General features: G+C 52.6%; 1 protein-coding gene across 17 annotated transcripts in view; it reads right to left on the bottom strand.

Moving 5' to 3' along the window:
• Positions 1–21,745, bottom strand: part of Kcnq2 (potassium voltage-gated channel subfamily Q member 2) — a 58,769-nt gene that overhangs the window by 6,052 nt on the left and 30,972 nt on the right. Inside the window, exons 9-16 of one of the 17 annotated variants that reach the window (XM_057782050.1) lie at positions 21,635–21,664; positions 18,507–18,575; positions 14,724–14,753; positions 10,382–10,435; positions 6,485–6,708; positions 5,833–5,941; positions 5,129–5,353; positions 372–495 (exon numbers count right to left, since the gene is read on the bottom strand). In XM_057782050.1, coding sequence (XP_057638033.1) covers positions 372–495; positions 5,129–5,353; positions 5,833–5,941; positions 6,485–6,708; positions 10,382–10,435; positions 14,724–14,753; positions 18,507–18,575; positions 21,635–21,664 — 865 coding nt within the window. Of the gene's footprint in view, positions 1–371; positions 496–3,317; positions 3,530–5,128; positions 5,354–5,832; positions 5,942–6,484; positions 6,709–10,381; positions 10,436–14,723; positions 14,754–18,506; positions 18,576–21,634; positions 21,665–21,745 lie in introns of those variants that run through there. The other 16 variants (XM_057782058.1, XM_057782051.1, XM_057782065.1 and 13 more) reach the window with 16 other exon arrangements.

The raw sequence follows: 21,745 nt of genomic DNA, 5'->3' as shown, positions 1-21,745 counted from the left end.
CAGGATGCACCCAGGGGAGAAGGAGCGAAGAAAGGAATCCGGGAACTGCCCTTCCTCTACCCCAGACTCCCAACAGCTCAACCTCTGAGCTCAGGCCAGCTCACAGAGGGACTCATGTGGTTGCTCCTAAGGATCCATTTCCAACAGGGTGAAGACTAGTACAGGGCAAGGAAAACAGAAGGGGAAGAAGTAGGGCCATGTGCAACTTCAGGCAACTTCCTGCTGCATCTATCCTTATGCCTGGGCTACTCGGCAGCCACAGGTTAACAAAATGAGACTGAGGAGAGAGAGAGAGAGAGAGAGAGAGAGAGAGAGAGAGAGAGAGAGAGAGAGAGAGAGCAGAAGCCATTCCCCACCCAAGCTTCTCGCACCTGTTTCTCCACCTTCCCAAGCCGTCCCATCATGCTGGGGTCTTCGGGCAGCTCCGTCTCTGCTGGGCCTTTGGTGCGGTCCTTGTCCGTTATTGTTGGGCCCCGCCCCACAATCTGGTCCACTCTAGCGGGAATAGAGACCCAGCCCCCAAGTATGAGTTTGGGAGGGTGTGGCCAGGCCCCTGCCCCTTCTTCCTGGGCTAACCCGCAGCCCCCCAGATCTGGGCTCCGAGCCCTATCCAGAGCCGACCGGGGGGCAGCAGGTGCCAGGCAGATGGACGCTGGTGCCTCATGACCTCAGGCTGCCTCCTGACACCTTGGGTCCTGTTTCCTATCTGTTCCATCCCCATGGGATCTGGCACATTAACAAGGAGTAAAGGGAAGTGTCTCCCTAGGGCCCTCCCTAGCATGGCTCCAACCCCATTGGTCTTGCCTCAGAGCTCTTCCCAGATCTGGGATTCACTGGTCTCACAGCATACTTAGGCCCAGGGGGTCAGAGGTGGTTGGTGGGCATCTAACCAAGTGATCAGAGTAGGGGAGGTTGTGCCTCTGCCCAAGTAGCCACCCCCTGCGAGCTTTACTCCCACATTAATGTGCCATGGAGTTCCTTGGACCCCAATGGGTATTACAGGGACAGTGTTAAATGTCTGCAGCAAGGACAACAGAAGCAGGGAGGAAGTGAGTGTCAGCTCCATGCATCAGAAGAAGGGAGAAGGAAACAAGAGCCACATAGGAACGGTCAAAGCACAACCAGGGGAGAGATGAGCACTGCCAACCAGGGATTTGTGAGGTGGGGGTGGGGGATATACGCACACAAGTGTGCTGATGCATGCATGCAAGTGTGGTGCATGTGAACTCACATGTGTGGGGGGTAGACTCACACCCATGGGAATGAATGTGTGTGCTTGTAAAGTGTTGGGTGAGGTGAGAAACTCAACTGAGTTGATCAGTAATGATAGCATAATACCAACAAGAAGGGAAGAAATTCCTTTGTCCCAGGGGATGGGGGTTCCTATCTGCCCAGTGTGGCACCAGCAGATCCAGGGCATGTTATGTGAGCATGAGGAGAGGCTGGCAGGAGTCACAGGAGTGAGCATGGGCTGGGAGCTGCAGACCACTTAAAAATAAAGAGGCTGTGAAGAGCCTAGAAGCCCACTGTATCCAGAGTGTGGCTGAGCTGTGTAGCCCCACCCATAAAGCACACGCCAGCAGGAACATGTCATCAGGTTCTCCCTTCACTTTATACAAACTGGGGTGCCCTGCCTGCTTTTCTGGCAACTCCAGAGGGAGGTGCAGGCTTGCATCAGCCAGGGGCAGCTTCTGCATGCTCCACTGGACTCGTGCTGGGCTCATGCAAAGGAGGGTGGGAGGGATGGCGGGGGGAGTCAGTGGCAATGGCAAGGGAACAGGTTCCCTGTTGTCCCGCTGTCCACACGGTCCAGGCACAGGTGCACAGCCCCTTCACCCTGCCACATGATGGGCCATCTGCCCGGTGGATCTCAGGGGTGGGCTTCAAGTTACTGCAAGGTAGTCAGACAGGGGTCCTCTGCAGACCTGTGCCACCTCCTCCCCCAAGGTTCAATCCCCAGGTGCTGCTCACCTCTTGGGTGAGAGAGCAACTGTGCCATAAGACCTTTCCTGTGTGTGTGTCTATCACCCTGCTGTAACACAGGAGAAAGCAGAGAGGGCTCTGAGGTCTGCAGGCCCTACCCAGCCTATGCCTGGATGGCCAGCTCTACCACAACTGTCAGAAAGACCCAGGGGACAACACGGGCTTCAGTCTCATTGGCAGACAGTGTCATGGGCCACTCTTAGTCTGGAAGTCATCTGACCATCTACTTCCTGTTCCCCCAGGGTCCCTCTCTCATGGATTGTATGCTCATCACATTGACCTATGTGCTCATGAGCAGCAACCCTGGCCCAAATGGACAGATGCTACATCTGCCAGTTCCAATTTCCCAAACTCTCTGAGCCGCCCGGAGCTCTTCTGCCCCCAGCTGACAGACAGGGCAGTGTCTACCTGCCCTCTGCGAGCCTGCCCCTGGGAGCTTTATTTTCCTAGACAATCAGGCCCACCAGAGGGAGACAGGGAATTATCTGAGTGGTCACAGGGTAATCAGGTCTTGAAGTCTCTATTAACCACACCAGAGCTGACTTTGACAACTGACTGTTCCTTGGCCCCCATCTGTCATCTGGATAAGGTGGGCTGCCATCTTTCTTTCTTTCTTCCTTCCTTTCTTTTTTAAAGATGTTTTTATTTATTATGTATACCAGTGTTCTGCCTGCATGTCTGCAGGCCAGAAGAGGACACCAGATGTCATTTTAGATGGTTGTGAGCAACCATGTGGTCGCTGGGAATTGAACTCAGGACCTCTGGAAGAGCAACCAGTGCTCCTAACCTCTGAGTTATCTCTCCAGCCCTCTGCCATCTTTCTTATCAACGACATCAATAATAGTGGTGGTAACTTGAAATAACACCATAACTGACAGAGTCAGCTTGGTGGTGGGTGTACTATGGGGGATTTTTTCATTTATTTCTGCCCCCTGCAGTGCTGGGAATTGAACCTAGGGCCTTACACATGCCAAACAAGTGCTCTAGCATCCAAGCTACATCCCCAGCCGTCACTATTCTTCAGAACAATTTAGTAGGCAGGTGCATCTCACATCTAAGGAAGTAGCCCAGGAAAGTAAACCCTTCTGCTTTAATCTACACAGAGCCAAGGTGCGCATGATGGTCACCCCTGTAATGGGTAGGTATGAAGGGCTTGAACTGGTCAAGGGTACAATGTCCTCTGCTTTAGTAGCCTCACCAGATAGATAGAGAAGTCCATGGAAAGGCAATCTCTGTAGATGGAGGACTCGGGGCACTACCTAATAACCCTGGCAAAGAGTAGCCTTTTCTCTAACGTGCCCTTTAGGAAGAGAGAGAACCTGAATGTCCCCTGCCCTGTGGAAAGAAAAGTGCAAGCTGCTGCCATCATGCAGCCGAGAGCAAAGGGGCTGGCCAAGAGCAAAGAGCAGAGGGTTGGGGAGAGGCAGTGCATCCTAACCTAGGTGAGTACTGGGGTGACTCTCTCGAAGGGGCCGTGGGTCCTTTGGTAGGGTACTTCTTGTGCCGGGGAGTTGAAGGGGGTGGGGGGCCCACAATCATATCTATCCTGGCAGCATAAACAAGAAGAGAGACACCAGCAAAACACATCATAAACAACCCAAGGTGACTTGCCGGGCATGCACAGAAACATGGAATAACGTGACAATAGTGATTCTTCTGAAAAACATGCTCAAAACAGAACAGTGGACCCGCACTGTGGCCCTCACATCTGCCAGGCTTCTCCCATGTCCCAAGAACCATCCAGCCTGCCCAGTGAACCTCAGGCAGAGTACAGGATGCATTGGTGCTGGGCGCTAAGTCCCACAAAGAGACTCTGCAGCCACAGAGCAACCGAAGTCTGCATCAGAGCCCAGAAGCACAGGGCTCCTCGCTGGCATCTGTTTCCCAGACAGGAAGAGAAGGAGCAGGGACGTGTGGGGTGAAAGGCTGTGGAGCACAGACAGTTGTGGGATGGGCATGGCATTCTGCTGGAGGCTGGGGATTCTCACTCACCCACGTGCAACATATATAGAGTTTCTTCTGCTCTGGGAAAGTTAGAGGGGCCCAGACTGAACTGGGGACACCTGCCTGGCCTCCACTTATGAGAGCAGCTCATGGCCTAGAAGCCCTACTATCCTGACACCTGCCATTGCTGCAACTTTCTTTGACATCAAGGAGTCCCCCAAGCTGTCTTTATGCTCCTTACTTTCTGTCTAACGGAAACCCATGTTCCATTTCCAGGACTGGAGAGCAGGGTGTGCCCCCCCTTAGGAGACAGGTTCCTCCTCTGTATCACAAACACACACATGTGTGCTAAGGATGTGTGCCTAGAAACATGGGGAGTGGGGACATGCTGGAACAGTTATGGACATGGTCTGCGCATATACCTGTGTGCTCCTGCACATGGGGAATGCACACTTGTATGTGTGCATCTGAGGACGCATTCCTGTGAGCGTGTTGTAGGTAGGTTGAAACATCTGTATGTGTACATCTGCATATGTTGAATGCATGTGCATGTGTGGGTGGACTCAGGCCTTACTCATGTGTATATGATGCATGTGTATATGACTTCTGGAGTTAGCAAACCTGTTTTTACACGCAGATAACCCAGTGGTTGCCTCTGATGTCCTCCCTACTCAGAAAGTAGGACCCCATCATGAGGAAGCAGATGGCTGTATCTTGGAGGAACAGCTCCAGGGTTCCCAGCCACTGACTGGCAGGACCCACAAGAATCCCTGTTTCCATTTCTTCACAGAAATACTTCCATCTCAGCACATATGTGCACACCACACACATGCATACATATTCACCAACACACACATGCATATACACAGCACAGCACATGGTGCTCGTGCATACACCCACACATCATATGCACATGTTTGCACACATATATGCACACATGCATGCACTTGTGCATGCACATGAGTATATTCAGATGCCCACACATGTACACATTCACACACATGTGCACACAGATATGCATTGGACACACACACATATACACACTTGCCACCACAGTGCAGGTGAGTGGGAGAGAAAAGGGAGGGGCGGAAAAAATACCAAAGACAGACACAAGATAGTGTGAAAACACAGCAGAAAGCAACAAGAAGCCAACAAGGTGGGAAGAGACCTCCAATGGTGGCACTGGCCCTGTTCTGCACACCTGTCACCCAGCCCTTGGTGCCCCTTGTGCCACGCCTGGTTTTGTCCCGGAGGGCCCTGTTCATGCCCAGACTGGACAGGCAGGGACTCTTGCCTGGACTGCAGGCTCTTGATGCGGGACAACATGTCCAGGTGTCCAGCCGAGTACTGTTCAATGACATCCATCACGTCATAGGGGCGCAGACTCTCTTTGAACTTTCGCTTAGACACCAAGAACCGCATAACACTGCAGAGATGGAGAGGTCATGAATTCTAGACAGAGGCTATACTGCCAGGGGCCAGTTCCCATATCCACCTGCCTGTCACCCTCAACACCACAATCCCTGGGAAGTAGTACCCATTCTCATCTGGGATACCCACTCACCCTTCCCCACCACGGGCCAGTCACTGCTCAGCCTCAAGACAGGTCCCATCCTCCTTGGAGCCACTGGTATGAGGAAGCTGTTATTTGTCTGAAAAACCCTCCTGCCCTTGGCCTCTATCTCATCCATACAGTCAGGGTCTGTGCTCTCAGGTTCGAGCAGCTCCACCAGGGTTTCCTGGCCCTCTGGGCACAAGTTGACAGACAGAGGAGCTAGAATGGGCAGGGGTTCCCCTCAGGACTCTCTGTGCTTTGCTAGTAGTTGTGGCCTTTGGTGACTCGGTAAGACCCCAGGAGGTCACTGCACAGGGCCCTCTCAGGCAGACTGGTCAAGGGTCCCTCACCATACAGCTCTGATGCTGACTTTGAGGCCAGGGGTGAGATCTTCGGTCACAAACTCGCAGTTACAGCTCTTGTTGTCCTCCACGATGTCTTCCCCGGGGAGGCTTGCTTCTGGGTGGAAGGGAGCACAGACAACTATGGGGCCCACTCAGGCTCCCCCACACCCTTTCAATGCCTCTGCTGCACTGCAGTACCCACCCCTGCCTCTAGGCAACTCTGCTTTCTCAGTCTCTTCTCCATTAGCTATCACCTGCACAAACACGAGGGTTTAAAAGGACATCCCTGCCAACAGATGAATGGATGACCACATTGTGGTCAGAAATGGCCACCATGAACCATATGAGGCTCGATATCATGCATGTGACATGTACAGACTGGAGGTGGAGAGAAGCAGGTATGGCGTCCTGTGCTGGAGAGGGCTGGGTGATACCTAGAGGGTTCAGGGCTTCTCCATTATCTGCAGAGGTCGCACCGCAAGCGATGGAATTACAAGACGCCAATGAATGATGTGTGTTAAAGTAGATCATCTCACATGACGTCGCTTAAAAGAATAAGAGTGGGGGCTTCCCGCTCCAAGAGACTTCCATTTGCACCATATAGCCAAATGCTATTGCCCGTCCCCCAGCAGCCTTGGGGAAGGTGGTGCTGACCCACCTTCTGAGTTCTGCCGGGATGCAGCACCCTTGATACGGAAAGCCTGGCGTGCACGGCTGCGATCACCAAAACTCCAGCTCTTGGGCACCTTGCTTGGGCTGTCGTCGAGACTCTGATCAGCACTGGGGGACCGCCGGACCGTCTGGGCCTGGGGAGACCCCTTCCCCTTGGCAGCCACGCCTCGGGGGCTGGAGAAGACACGATCTTTCAAACTGACCTTCTGACTGTTCTCAGGATAACCATTCAGCAGACAGAACAGGCGGGCAGACAGACAGACAGACAGACAGACAGAAAAACAGCAAGAGAAATCATTCTGGAAATAACAAGTCATGTCTCTTTGAGACTGATACCCTCACCCCATCCCCAAGCTAGGAGGGAGATGCAAGTCCAAAGAGGAACCGACCACGCCGGGAACAGGGAGCGGTGGCTGGTGAAGCACGGGGAAGAGGTGAGGTGCTGCACAGGTGTGGCCAGACCTGGGGAAGCAACGGCGGGACTCCCGAATCATTCGGCTAACACTACAAGGTGCCAGAGCTCTCTCCACACTGTCCTGTCCGCTTCCCCAAATGACGCTTAGACACATTCCCATACACTTGAGACTGGATCTCTTCCCTGGACCTTGTCTGTACTGGCCCAGCCAACAGCTTTCCCTGTTGCCTGTGCCAATGTCTCCACCATCATCCTACCGCTTCCCTCTCTTCCAGGATCACCAGAAATCAGGGCTACAACTAATGTGTCTAGTTCCACCTTGGCTCCAGCCTTTTCTGTGAGTTCCCAGAAGCTGCCTGGCCTCTGTGTGGGACTGATGCCCAACACTGTCTGGTCTCTGGACTTCAGACCCCACCCCCACCCCCGTCAGGATGATTCTAGGAGGACTTCAGGGATGAGGTTACTCTGAGGCTTCCACTGTCACAGGACTGGCTGTCCCAAGCCTCGGCCGGCCCCAGGCGGTGGCTGTAGAAATGGAGTGATAATAGCCAGCCCCTGCCCAAAGTTCTTTCCCATTGGGCTGCTGTTTCCAGACTCTAGAAGGTCCTAAGACCTCCCTCACGCTGTGTTTCTTCATAATCCAGAGTTCAGCAGCTCACTGTGATCTAGACATCAAGAGACAGAGAGTCTGTGACTAGGTTGCTCCAGACAGAGGTGACCTCCACCACTACTCTGGGGGCAACGTGCCTCAGTCCAGGCCAGTTACTTTTTCTACTGATGACCCCACCGTAACTCCAGAGGCAGAAGGCAGCGAGTCTCTTGTGAAGTGGGACTCACATGTTCAGCCACATAGGAGTCACAGGACTTCCAGGAGTAGCTGCAGACAGGGCCCATGCCAATACCTAACAGAGTACTAAGGGTAACTCCAAGGAAGTTTCAGTGTTCAGTACTGCTCATCAATGCCTCAGAACCCAACTTCACACCCATCCACAGTGCCCCACCATGGGCCACCAGTCAGAGACATGTTCAGCAGACAGAGTAGAGCTGACTATTGCAGAGAAGCCACCGTGCTAAGTCCATCCACTTAGATGGAGCTAGTGGCCCTCCCCACCCCATTGGGACAGTAGGCGACTTGGGAGACCATCCTTGCCTGCTCAAACTTTCTAAAGAAGGAGAAAGAATAGGATGTCAAGATTCAAAATGTCCTGTGTCCTCGGGGCATCAGGATCCAGGGACATCTGCTAGCTTTGGAAAATGGCCCTGAGTCTGGACTTCTATGTTAAATACTGGAGGCCACACATAGGCAGTTAGTGGCCAGGGACACCCAGAATCCACATGACTCTCTGACCCCTTTCTAAAGAGAAAAGTCTAGTTGGGTCTAAGGAAAACTAGATATTCTAGGGTCTGGGGTTTCCATAATGTTCTCTCCTCCTGTGGGCCCCTCTATCACAGGAACTATCCCAGGAAGACAGGGTAGGAGCTAGGCTGGGGGAGCTCACATTTCCCAGTATCACTCAGGGGCTCTTCCTCTATCCCGCCCCACCCCCACCCCAGCTCACACACTGAAGGAAGGGAAATGAGTCACTGCTAAGCAGCCTGGCTTTGATCACCCTAAATCAAGTTACAGAGCTGCCTTCCTGTTGGGGTCCCAGGAGTCACCCAGTGTTGCAACAATTTATAATCAGTGTGCACTTAACTCCAGCTATCAGTCAGACTGAGCTGGTGAGGTCAAGTCAGGCTCTCCCTGACTCCCGACTCTGACTCCTGTTACATCAAGAGGGACTTAAGCAGGTCCCTTCGGGCGGATTACCCCAAATCAGCCCCCTTTCCTTCCTAGTAGTGATTTCTTCCACAGCCACCAAGAGAAGTTATCAACCACACAAATGCAGGCCTGGACTCCAGCCCTACACAGGGCTGCAGCCCACAGCAGAGGTACAGCTGCCAGGAAAGGGACCCCCACCCTTAATCTTGGTTCTTCAGTCTCCAGCTCTTCACGCTGTCTCTTCCTTAGAAGGAGGCCCTGACAGAAAGGAACAAAGTGGATTGCTGTTGCCAGGACATCTCTAGGGCCTGGATAGAGGCATGGAGTCTAAGGAACTCCCTCTTACCTCCCAAGTCACCAAGCCAAGATCAAAGCAAACATCAGGGAGGAGGCTCTCCAGAGTGACCCCAGAAGCCCTAGCAAGTGAGCCCATGAACAGAACTACCCAGTGTGTCACAGGCATGACATCAGCCAGGAGTCAGTTCAGGAAGACAGACTGGGGAAGCAAGCAAACCCCAGTCTCTTTCTTCCTGTCACCCTCCCCAGAGTTAAAATTACAAAAGGAAACTAGCCATGAGATGGTCCTCGCCCTAGTCAGTGCATGGGGACCCAGACTCAGCATTGCAGGGAGCCAGCATCCATAGAGAACTGCCCAGCCTGTGCTGGACCGAGGATGCCCAAGAGACAGTCTACAAGAACATGTAGGGCAAGGCAGACTTCGGCTGGGCTCCTGCAGGCCCATCCTTCCCAGCCCTCCTGGTCTTCAAGCAGCCTGACCTTAGCCTCTGCCCTGAAGGTCCAACCTGTGGCCAGAAGCACCTGGACACGAAGGCCATGGGCAAGCAAGGCAGTTTCAGCCAGGGCCTCAGCAGGCTGCCTCGCAGGGCAGTGCAGACACCCAGCTCCCTGTCTACAGCTGCGACATTCTCCCCACAAGCACCCACCTCCAGCACAGAGTCAGCAGAGAGGCCCGTGGAGGTGTGGAGGTGGCCTTCAAGCCCATCTCCCAGTGGAGAAGGACACGGAGCATGCACGGGTGCAAATGCACAGCATGCTGCTCGGCACGGCCGGCCACATGCACATGATGGGGGCTCCCCCATGCGGGGGCCACCACAGCTGCCTGCATATGGCTGGGTTGCACCAGCCAGGAAAGGGACAGGCATGGGAGGGCAACCAGGAGGCAGGGGTCCCAGAGCAAGCAGGACAGATGCCTTCACACATGGACAACAGACAGGGGGATGGGACGGAAAAGGTGTAGTCAAGGTGCAAAGGGTTAGGCTTTTCACTATCCCGTTTCCAGTCTTCCCTAATCCAGGCCTGCAAGTCAGAAGGGGGAGACATGGCCTTTGGCTTTTGGAGGTCCTGAAGGGCCCAGAACACAGCGAGCTGCCTCCCTCAGTGAGGTGCCGGCTAAGGTTCGGTCCTTAATGCCTAATAGAGGTACCAGAGTGGCCGGCCCCAGAGGAAATGTTCCTTGAAGGACATCGGACTGTTTCTAGAGCAGTAACCCTGGCCAGACAGCCCCCTGCTCTGACAGGAGGGGGCTCTATCTAGAGTCAGAGGCCAGGCACCCAGCTCTGCCCTGTGCTTAGGCATCAGGGAACTCAGAGTTGGGTGGGCACTGTGCCGGCTCCTCCTGAACCTCTAGTAAGCAGGGAGGGCAGGAGCGTGCAGCGTGGTCAGTCCGTGCGAGCATTGCGTGGTACCTAGAGTGTCCGGGGCAGCATCCACACAGGCACCCTCGGCACGGTCTGCCTTTACTGGAAATGAGGAGAGCATAGTTAGTCCCGGGGGCGGCGACAGGACCCGAACAGAGAGCAGGTAACTGAGGCACTGTGACCACCCGGGGAGTTCAGGCTCACAGTCCCCCAGCCGCAGTATTTGCGCCTGAGCAGGGACAGAGAGAAAGGGGTGCGCGCGAAAGTCTTCCGCGGCCTGGGAAAGAAAACAGTTTTCTATTTTTGGAGAAAAAGAACCCCTGTGGTTTTCCTCCAAAAATACCTTTTCCTTCCAAAGCCAGAGAGTGTGGGTTCATGTTTCAAGAGATGTATTATTTTTTGCTATATTCATGCCAACAAAATAATAATAATACATGAACCAAGATGTTGCAGGAGGCCAGATGTGGATGGAGATAGTCTGGGATGTGACCGCTGCAAAGCATGCGCCTTTTAGGGAGGGAAAAAATGTGCAGTTTAGCTTAACAAACCGAACGGCAAGCGGCGAGGTTTTGCCACACCATCCTATGGCCCTGTTGGCAGTGGACTTTGATTTATCCAGGAGGCAGTGGCTGCCCCCAATTAGAAGGAAGCTCAAGAGAAGAGGCTTGGGAACACACTCATATTTAGGACTGACCAAGTACATTCATCTGGGATTCCATGAGTCCACCTTATTGCGATGGCCTGGGCCAACAGAGCTCCAAAGAGGTACCTGAGATACCTTAGCAAAATCCTAGCAAACACTGGCCCTTTCCAAGAATCCCTCCAAATTTTTGAGATTTGTTTTGCATTAGAACATGCAAAAAAATTAAGTAAAAAAAAAAGGAAGAAAGGAAGAAACGAAAGAAGGAAGGAAGAAGGAAAGAAGGAAGGAAGGAAGGAAGGAAGGAAGGAAGGAAGGAAGGAAGGAAGGAAGGAAGGAAGGGGAAAAGTAAGAAGGAAGAAACCGGTGTCTAAGGCGAGCCTGGTCTACAGAGCGAGTTTCAGGACAGCCAGGGCTATGCAGAGACACCCTGTCCTGAAAAACCAAAAAGGAAAAGGGAAAGAAAAGAAAAAGAGAAAATTACAAAAACACTTTTTTTTCTCCAGGCCTTCTTCCTGTGTAGTTATAGCAGCGCTGGTGCAAACTGTGCACCTGAGGAAAGCAGCCTGAAGGATCGTCTCAGATCAGAAACAAGCCCCAGATTCAAGCCACTTCCAATCTCAGCTTTGTGTCACTGATGCGTGAGCCTCTCCGCTTAGGAACAAAGGACAGAGGGGGTTCATTCCTAACACCTTTGACAAAAGTCCCTTTTGTTCCCCAACTCTCTGGCTTCTTGAGAAGCCAGGATCTGAGGCCTAGTTCTGCAGTAGAGACCATCTCTGACAGTTGTGCTGTTTAGTGGGGTAGCCATTGACCACACCTGGCCATTGAGACTCAGGAATCTACACCAACTGTGTCTGTTTTAATGAATGCTGCAAGTGGCCAGTCATTCCTGTCTGGGGAAACGCGGTTTGAGAGCCTGACAAGATCTGAGGAAGAGGAAGCTTCTGTTCACAGCCTTCTCTGATTGGTGGGTATCAAGGGTATGGCACTGTCCGATCCCTCAGACCCCGTTTTTCTGACCCATCAGCAATGTGAAGCTCTGCCGTATCTGTGAATGATTGGTCAATCTCAATCCCACGCAGATACCAACTGGCCGGCCCACAAGGAACCCAAGTGGGGGAACAGATATGCCCACAGACACCGGCTCAGGCCAAACAGGGCAGATGGGCACCAAGACACATAGACACCTCCATCTGTGAAGAAGAGTGGATCCATATGGACAAGAAAGGCAAAGCTGAGGTTAAGGATTCCTCTAGGCACAGGGTAGGAGACAATGAGGAAGAGGACAGGCCCACAAAGGACAGTCACAGCAAGTGCAGTCACAAGAAACACTGATACAGCACAGGCCTGAGCTCCCACCTGCCCTGGACTCCCCAGCCCAGAGGCCCCTAGTGAGTCCAGCCTAGTCACGTGGGTCTCCTCAGGAACCAACCCCCCATACACCTTTGTCCTGAGTCGTAAGATACTGGGAAGGTATCTTCGGACAGCTGAGGAAGAGGCCCTGGGGTCACACCACCCACGTGTCTAGACAGATAATGCTCGCTAGGACTGCCAGGCAGTGTCTAGAGCCCGTCAGAGCATGGCCACTGACTCCTGCTAGACTACAGCTAGTTGAGTCCAAGGACGGGGAGACTCTGGGGAACTAGGCTTGCCACCACACACTCGGCGTTTCAAACAAGGCTCATTCTACTATTTTCACTTAAGCAGCAATTTCCTGCACACTTTCTATGTTCTTGATGCTAAAGAGAGGATATAGCTGCTTGTGGCAGAGGCTAAAGATACCACTCCGCCCTCCATGACCTGGCCAGCATGTGTACAACCCAATGAAGGCATTGGGGTCTCCCTCGACAGAAGCTGTTCCTCACTCGCTCCAACACTCAGCTCTCCAGGTGCCCCAACCTCCTTGAGGAGCCCAGTGTCCGTGCAAAGGTCCTGCACACCCTTCCCAGGGATGGCAAACTGCTGCCCCAATTGAGCATTTTGGAAGCAGGGCGTCCTGGGAGGAGGACTGGGTTGGTGGGCGCTGGCCCTCAGGGAAGGGTGTGGAGGTACAGGCAGGCAGGGGCCACTGACACGCGGGGAAGACAGAGGAGTGGCAGGGTGGAGAGCGGGGGAACCATGGAACATACCGGAGAGCCGGGGGGCTCCCGTGGGTCCTCACCTTGAGTCCTGCTTTCAGGGTCAGCACCTCATCCCAAAAGACAGAGCAGACGAGAAAGGGGCCCAAGAAGGGCAATGACAGTGATTAAAAGCACTTGGGGGCAGCAAGATTTTCCAGATGGGGGCAGAAGAGGAAGAGAGAGAAAGAGAGAGGCTGAGACGAGGATCGCGCAGGGCGTGCTAAAGCTATGGCAACAAGCGCAAGAAACTGCGGGAGGCCAGATGCCTCCTGCGCAGCTCGCTCCCAGTCAGGGTGCGAGCGTCAGGCAGTCAGGGTAGTGTGGAGATAAGACAAAAGGTCTGGACCCATCACCAACAGGACAGTCTCGGTTCACCTGGGGCACGGCCGAGCGTTAGGCCAATCTCAGCCCTGGTGTCCTAGCCCTGGGGTCATTGGAAACAGTGCTGCGTAAGGAACAGAGCAGAATGGCCCTGATGGATGGTGAGGAGTGAGAGTGGGTGCCTGTGGACGGTGAGGCTGCTAGTGCTGTTTTACCCACGCCAAGGCCAGGCCAGGCCAGCTCTCCTACCTTCACTTGTCAACAACCAAGACTACACTAGACTGCCCATCTCTCTCCAGCTAGCTTTCTCAGTGACTAGGGTTCCCCTTCATTGGTTGTCCGTTGAGCTGATTTGGGAAGCCAGTGTTTGCCACTCGGACAACCACCCATGAATTCTCCTTTTGTATGGGAGGGGAGGACGGTGTCCTTCTCCAAGGGACAGAGGACAGGTTCGGCCTAATTCTACCTTTCTCTGCACAAGAACAGTTTATTAAAAAAAATATATTCTAGGTTACCCTGCTATCCGGGGGTCGGGGGGCACAAGAAGGCAGGCCTAAAATCTAGGGGCCATATTCACACTGCACCTTGTGGACAGGTCACTTGAGGGGAGGGACAATTCAGCCTAAAGGCCTTGGAGACCCAGGCAGATGCACACCCAACTCAAAATCTGTGAGGTAGTCTTTCTTTGCTTATAAGTGCCAGGACAGCATGGTCTGTGTCCATCTTTACCAAGCGATGCTGACACTGGATCCCCATCTAACCAGCCTGAGCAAATGGAGCCTTCTTGGAGGGCAGCAGGGATCAGGAGAGGGAGCAGCGAGGTGGAAATCTCCATGGAGATATGAGAGGGGATAGGGCACCTCAACCTCCTCAGGAGGACTCTGACTCTCTCTCACCCCAGGGGGCTATCAGGGTAACTAGGTTCTCTTCCCCTCTGCCAGCATCTGGCTCGATATCCCCATACACACTAAATTGGTGGGAAGGACACCTGCTTGGGTTGCCAGCTGGGTCTGCAAATCCCAGCAGCGTACACAGGAATCAGCCTCAGAATCCCATGTGGGCAGTGGTGAGGGTGGGGGGAACGATCCCAAGAAGCCCTACCCTTCTGCTGCCCAAATCCCTGTGAGGAGGCTGTAACTGAGCAGTGACTCCGGATGTGTGTCAGGACACACTATCACACACTGCACACAGAAGCACACTCAGGGCCCCACGGTAGCCCCGCCCCATGGCACATGGTTTACACAGAGGGAACGAGGCAAGATGGGCGCGGCACACACCAGGGCAGCTGGAGGCAGGAGGGACTGACCTTGGTGATGGCTCTGGTTGTGGCTCCTTCCTTCAAACAGAGGAAGAGAGAGTTAGTAGATACCCCCTCTGGTAGCCCCATGGCACCCCTAAGATCCCTCCAATCTACTCAGGCCCTGACAGCTGTCAAACAGAGGAAGAGTTAGTAGATACCCCCTCTGGTAGCCCCATGGCACCCCTAGGGTCCCTCCGATCTACTCAGGCCCTGACAGCTGTCATGCCCACAGGTTGGGTTGTATGTTACAGGACCCAATGCAAAGAGAGGTCTTCCTAGAGTACCTGACAAGGCCTAGGAGCAAGGCTCCGGGGAAGAAAGGGACTCCCAACGGGACTGTGATCCTCTAACCCAGAGGACTCTTTTATTTGAGATTAATGGATACTCATTTCAGCAGGATCGTACCAGCATAATAATAAAATTACAAAAAAAAAAAAATGTGGTTGAAGAAAGCTCTTGACTTAATGGAATTTCCCTCCTTCCGTGCAGTTTTTCAGTGGCAGCGGGAATCAGACAAGGACTTTGTCACGGTCTAGAATCAGCATTTGTTTCAAGGCCAGTAGTCATCCCCCAGCCCTGGTCTATTTGCAGGCCTATGGTGGCCATTATCTGTTTTATTGGGATTGGTTCTTTCTGGTGGCAACACTGAGACGGTGGCTGGGTCTTATTTAGCAGAAAAGCGAAAATGAGGAGTGAGCCCTGGTGCCCTCAGAAAGGCAGTGCCAGGCCAGTCTTTTGTATGACAAGGATTCACCACTACATTTCCAAATGTGCACAACAGCTATTGTACCTCTGACGTTGACAGAGAAGATACAGCAGAGAGAAGCGGTCCAGACAGGTTCCTGCACCTGCTTCCGATAAACCCAAGCTATTGCAGTTCCCTCCACAGCCTCATGGAGGAGTCGTACACCTGTGAGGGTCCAGTTGAGGTAACCCTGTGATCTTTCCCAGAGAGCCTGAATAGCTGGGGGATGTGCACACTCCTACCCACCCCATCAACCCCAGCTGCATCTGGGGACAGTCAGGCATTCAAGATTTCCTTTCTTGACTCTGGAGGCCGCAAATCCAAAGTTAAGGTATGGGTAGCCACTCCTCCAGTGGACCAGGGAAATGGCTGTCTCTTCAAGCTTTGGGGTTCCAGCTTATTTTGGTAAACAGCTTATTTCTTAAATTTCTTCTTCCATCTTCCCCTTGCATACATTCCGGCATTCTGTGTCTCCTCTCCTGACCTTCATGAAGACAGTCATGTAGATGCTGAAGCTTTTAACTTACAACCTGAACAGGGGCCTTTTTTCAAGGTAAGGTCATATTCACAGACATGTTTTGAGAGTTAGTGCTCGTGCACCCATATTTGTGTGTGTGTAAGGTCTAGAATACACCACCCATCACTAATTCCTTAAATCTCAACCCTCTGCAGCATCAGCTCTGTTTTAAAAAATAAATAAATAAAATAAAATAAAATAAAATAAAAAAAACCTTAATAAACCGGGTAGTGGTGGCGCACGCCTTTAATCCCAGCACTCGGGAGGCAGAGGTAGGCGGATCTCTATGAATTCAAAGCCAGCCTGGCCTACAAGAGTTAGTTCCATGACATCTAGGGCTGCTACACAGAGAAACGCCGTCTTTATAAAAAAAATCACTTAATTGCCTGATAAATCACATAAACGAGGTTATCACGACTCCAGTGTGGTTGTCCTGTGTGGGAAAGTCCTCTGCACACAGACATGAGTCTCAAAAGTAAGCCACTCACTTAGTGGCTGTGATGGCAGGACAGACACAGGGTGACAGTTTCTCTCAAAATGGAAAGGTTGGTAAAGGGATCCCTGGCTATCAAAGTCTGAAATGCAAAGGGCAAATTCTACTCAGATTCAAGAGTTAGTAAAAAGCTAACCCCTGGTTCTGTTAATCTCTACTTCTGCTGCTCTGACGACAGTACGTGACCACTGGCATCCTTCCTGCTTGTAACAATCTACAGAACCGCCTTCATTTCGCTTGTCTCTGCCCTTTTCAGTCCAAGCTTAAGTGTCTCTGCTGCCCAGAACGTCGTGGTACCCCAAGGAGCCTCAGGGGGGTCCACTGTGTAATTCTGATGTGGCCCAAGGTGGGTGGCACTTGCCAGAGTCTTAATGTGGGACACTGAAGTGACCCATGATAAAATCCATTGATCAGGAGAGTTCACTGTAGAATCCTGAAGAGGCTCATTCAGTACTTGCAGGAAAACTCCTCCAATGGTTAACCATCCAAATCTACTTCATGATTCTGCTTCCACCCAATGGGGAACAACGCAGGCAAGCTTTTGAAACTCCACCACAGGCACCATCTTTCTTAGTTTTCTTTGCTGACCTCCTTCTGAATGGTGCCAGAAGTACCATCAGTATCAATTCCCATTTAGTTTGGATAGGAAGCATCTCCTTGATCATATCATGTGCTGAAATCTTGGTCCCCAGACAATGGCTTTATTGAGACGTGTTGAGTTAATCCATTCATGAGTTCATAGTGAACAGGCTGTTAGCAGTACAGGGATTGTAGACAGAGACAGACCAGTGGAGTGTGCGTGTGAAGGGTGAGTCAGGTCATGCTCCTGGCTTCTTCCTGCCTCTCTCTTCTTCTTTGCCATCATAAGATGGACAGTTTTTATCCATCACGTCCTTCTGCCATAATGGTTCTGTCTTCCCACATCCTACAAGCAATGGAACCAACCAACCATAAACCCAAACCTCACTTCTTGGGAGACCTCCCCGAGTATCTGTAACACCAATACTTCCGTCAGCCATCCCTTCAGGGTAGTGTGTGTTTGTTCTAATAAGTGCCTCAAACCTCTTCCAGCCCAATCATTACCCCTTTGAAACTCACGGTCATGCTTTTGGGTATTTGTTACAACATCACCCCATTTTATAGACTCAAAATCTGAGTTGTCTGGAGTTTCAGCAACAGAATGTCATAATCGAGTTGTTGAACCCACAAGACGTTACTCTCTTATAGTCCTGGAGTAGAGATTCCAGACACTGCACGCCTTCCACAAACTCCAACGGAGGATCCACCTTGCGCCTCCAGGTAGCCTTGGCTTGTGGCTGTATCACTACAGCCTTTGCCTGTGTCTTCATTTAGCTTCCCTGCGACTTACTCCAAAATCCTTCTTCTCATATGGACATTATGAATGCATCCAGGGTCCACTCAGAAAATCCAGGTGCAGAACAGTTGCTGAAGGTCACCTTAGCAGGTTCAGAAGTTCCCATATATCTTCAGGAACAGGACCTACCGCTAGCCCACTGCCACCCTCCTGCCCTTCCAAAGGCTCTTCAGAGACAGGAAGCTGCTTGGGGATCTAGCTAGCCCTATTGTCTACTTATGTAGAGAGCAAGCCCTTCTTTACACCCATCACTGGTCCAAATACCACGAGTCACAGATTCCGTAATTAAAGAACCAGTAGGTATTATGACATGTTACCACCCAACACTGGGAGATTCAGTGCTGGGACACTACTTCCCACCAGGGTCCTAAGCATGAGCCATGAATGGAGCCAGATGACCCTTTATCAAATTCCACTCCTTACCCCGCTCACCTTGGGCCCATCCCTCAACTAGCTACTCTCCTAGGAGCAGGATCCTCAACCCAGCCAGGAGACACAGAAGTCACCTACATCATCAAGACTAGCAGTCAAGTATACACCAGTCCCAGGGCTTTTTGTCACTGGCCAAGGTTCGAGAGTCTCTCAGGAGACTCAGGTTGCCCACCTGGCCCAGTGTTCAGTCTTAGGAACAGACTCTTAGGAGGAGACCCTGTGCTGACCTGAAAGTGAGTCCGGACTTGCTCTTCAGGTTCCTCAACAGCTCCAGCTGGTTCAGAGGTGGGATGAGTCTGGGGCAAGAGAGGGAGAAGTGAGTAGGTCTAACCTTCACAAGAGCTGAGGCTCAGCTCTGCACACCCACATCCCCCTCACCCTTGGGAGCAGGCAGCAGATGCCAGAGCATGGGTGTGGAACACCTGAAGCTCTGAGCTCAGTGCCTCCACCTCTCCCAAGCTCCAGGGCTCTCTTTACTCTCTCTCTCTCCTCTCATGTTGTTCCTGGGGCCTCAGACACAGGAAATGGTCAGGACCCTGCATGGACAGCAGGCCATGGGGGCCCATCCCTTCAGCATGGAGTAGATCAAGAGAGCAGAGTTAGGATACCTCTTCCCCTGACCTCCCTTCCAGTCTACCTCCCTGCCCCTGAAATTTTTCAAGGAGCTGCAAGCACAGCACCCCAAAATATTCAAAGTCTCTTAAGTCCCCTGGGGGAGCTTCTTGGCTAGAATGGTACGGGGGAAGGTCACAGAAAAGGGCTTTGCCGGGCAAAGAGAAGCTCATTTCCGGGTCTATGGGATGTCAGCTTGGACAACTGAGGGGAAAGCTCTGGTCTCAATCAGGCCCTGATGCCCTGGGGACCCTCATCAGGTAGGCTGACGGTTCCTTTTCCTGACCTGGCTGCACACAACTCTCAGCCCCATGCCTGGCCTCTGCCTGCCTGCCCTGGCACGTGGTCAGCCCACTGCCACAGCCACAGTCTCAGAGAAAACGTGCTTCCATGTGGAAGGGGAATGACTCCCTTCCCGCATAGGGGTAAAATCTCATCCCAACCCATTTTTGCCCTTAGACCCTCAGCTTCCTCCAGGCAAATGCCTTTTTTATAAAACTCCCCCCCCCCCATTTTAGGATAAACACAGTGGTCCCTTGGCTCCTGTGACCCCAAGTCCTGACACTCTTATCCCTATTTTGACCCTACCTGCTCCAGGACAGCCTCACTCTGCAGATTCTCTTAAATCTCTTTCAGTACTGACCTCCTGGAGTCCCAACTATGCACCTGGACCCTCAGGACCCTTGCTCTATCCTTGTTCTTGTCTTTCATTCTTGGCCCCTCAGGTAAGAAACGCAGAACTTGGGTTCTTGTGCCTGGGTTCCTACAACACTTAGCCACCTCCCAGCCCATCACTGCCAGGCCTCCTCTCAGTGTGGACACGGGAATATCCTCTCTTCCTCATCTGCCTGCCTCACCTGGACTCTCATCATCTCTCTGCCCCACCCCACTCCATGAGCTCTCTCAATTATGCCCAACAGTCCTGCTATCCTTCTACTCAAACATTTAATGGCTTCCCACCACCTCCAACACAGAAGGAACACTGGGTTTCCTGGAAAACTAGTCTTGCTCTTCAATCTTGTTCCTCCGCTCAGAGAGACCTACCCTGCACCTCTGGGCCACTGCTGCCTCTGTCTTCTCCTCCCCTCTCCCTTTACCCCAGAGGCACAGGCTCTGGCAAGGATACCTATATCTGGGCCCCTCCTTGCTTCATAGCCACATCCCCAGAGCCAGACCTAGAGGGTCGCTGAAAATGTTGGGAAAAAAAACAAAACAAAAACAAAAACAAAAGTCCCATGAGCTTCTCTCCTTACCCCTTTCTGCCTCCCCTCCCCCAGGCCATTCACTGTCCTTGACAAGTCAGCAAGAAAGCAGGAGCCTAGCAATCAAAGTTAGCTGCTAGAACCCCGAGGGCCTCCCCTCCACTTTTTCACCCAGCCCTGGGGCCTGGAGCAGAGTCCTTGGCACAGTTATCTCCCTTGGACCCCCACAACCACCACCACATCAGCCCAGGTTAGACACATGTAAGACCAGTCCTCCCAGCCACACTGGACGCATGCCCGGGACACACAAAGCAGCCACCGGGGCAGACACATGGAAGTGGGGCCGTGCACATAGCTGGTCACCCCTGAGCAGTCACAGAGGCTTGAGGGAGGGGCAACCCCAGGAGAATACTGGCTGATCTGAGGATACTGTCGGTCTCATGGGACAACTCCAGCCACACAGGTTGGGGACAGTGTGTGAGTGTGTGTGTGTGTGTGTGTGTGTGGTTGGGGGGGGGGCATCTTCTTTCTGGGTGTGGTACTGGCTGGAGAAGATGGGCTGAGGTGAGGAGGAGCAGGACAGGACACAGGTCTTCCATGTGCAAGGCGACCGGGAGCCCCAGGAAAGGCTAGACATTAGGACGCTACTTCCACAGCTGCCTGTGTCTCTAGCATCTGGGAAGGAGAAATCCAAGGGCATTCCCAAGGGAACAACCCTTCTATTTTGAAAGTCCTAGTCCAGTCCCTACAAAAGGCAGGAGACAGGACGCAGCTCCAGAAAAAAGAACCTATACCTGCTCCTGGACCAGGTCAGGAGGGACTTTATAGGGCTGTGCTGGTACGTGGGTCTTCCACCAGCACGGGCTCCATGCAAGCAGGGAGGGGCTGGCTCGCCTTGAACAGGAAGGGTAAACCTTCCTGGGCAGCTCAGCTGCCTGCACACGAGCAAAAAATAAGCTTCATGCTTCTCAAATTGGCCCTAAACACAGCAAGAGGGAGTCGCCACTCAAAATAATCTGTTTCCTGAGCCTTCACACTTTCTCCACTGTGGGGGAGATTCAGACTCTGGAAGGGAGACCCTGGAACAGATGACCAGAGTACTATAACGGTCTGGGGTGTGCTCCTGGTCCCAGACATAGGTCTCTCAGAAGCATGGTGAGTCCCATGACCACCACTCTGCTCGTAAGTGGGGCTGTGGGGGTGGAGTAGAGGCAGGGGTAGAGAATCAGCTGTAAGACAAGGCAGGAAGCAGGCCAAGGAACAAGACACACTGAGGACAAGGGATCCAGCAACGGGAAAGCAGCAGCTGAGGAAGCAGGAGTCAGAGAGGCAAGATATGCTCACACTGGTCTAGAAGGAGCTAGAGGTTAACACAGGGACTCCAGGCAGGGAGGGGCACAGGGCGACAGGGTCCAACGATGGTAGCGTTAGAACTAAAGGGTGGGTACTCTGGGGTGGGATAGAGGCTCTAAAGGGCTTGCCACACTCCGAACTCAGACAGACGAGAGCTACACACATCTCCCATCCCATGCATGTCCTACCTGGAGGCCCCATAGGTTTGAGTTTGCGAGCTTTCAAAGGTTTCACACACACACAGAGGGGAAAGAACCAAAATTTTTTAAAAGAACGGGATAAGAAAAAGAAAATGAAAA

Source organism: Chionomys nivalis, chromosome 9 (assembly GCF_950005125.1).
Source record: "Chionomys nivalis chromosome 9, mChiNiv1.1, whole genome shotgun sequence".
Lineage (NCBI taxonomy): Eukaryota > Metazoa > Chordata > Mammalia > Rodentia > Cricetidae > Chionomys > Chionomys nivalis.
The sequence above is the reverse complement of the archived record's forward strand: the minus strand, read 5'-3'. Positions and strand labels throughout refer to the sequence as shown.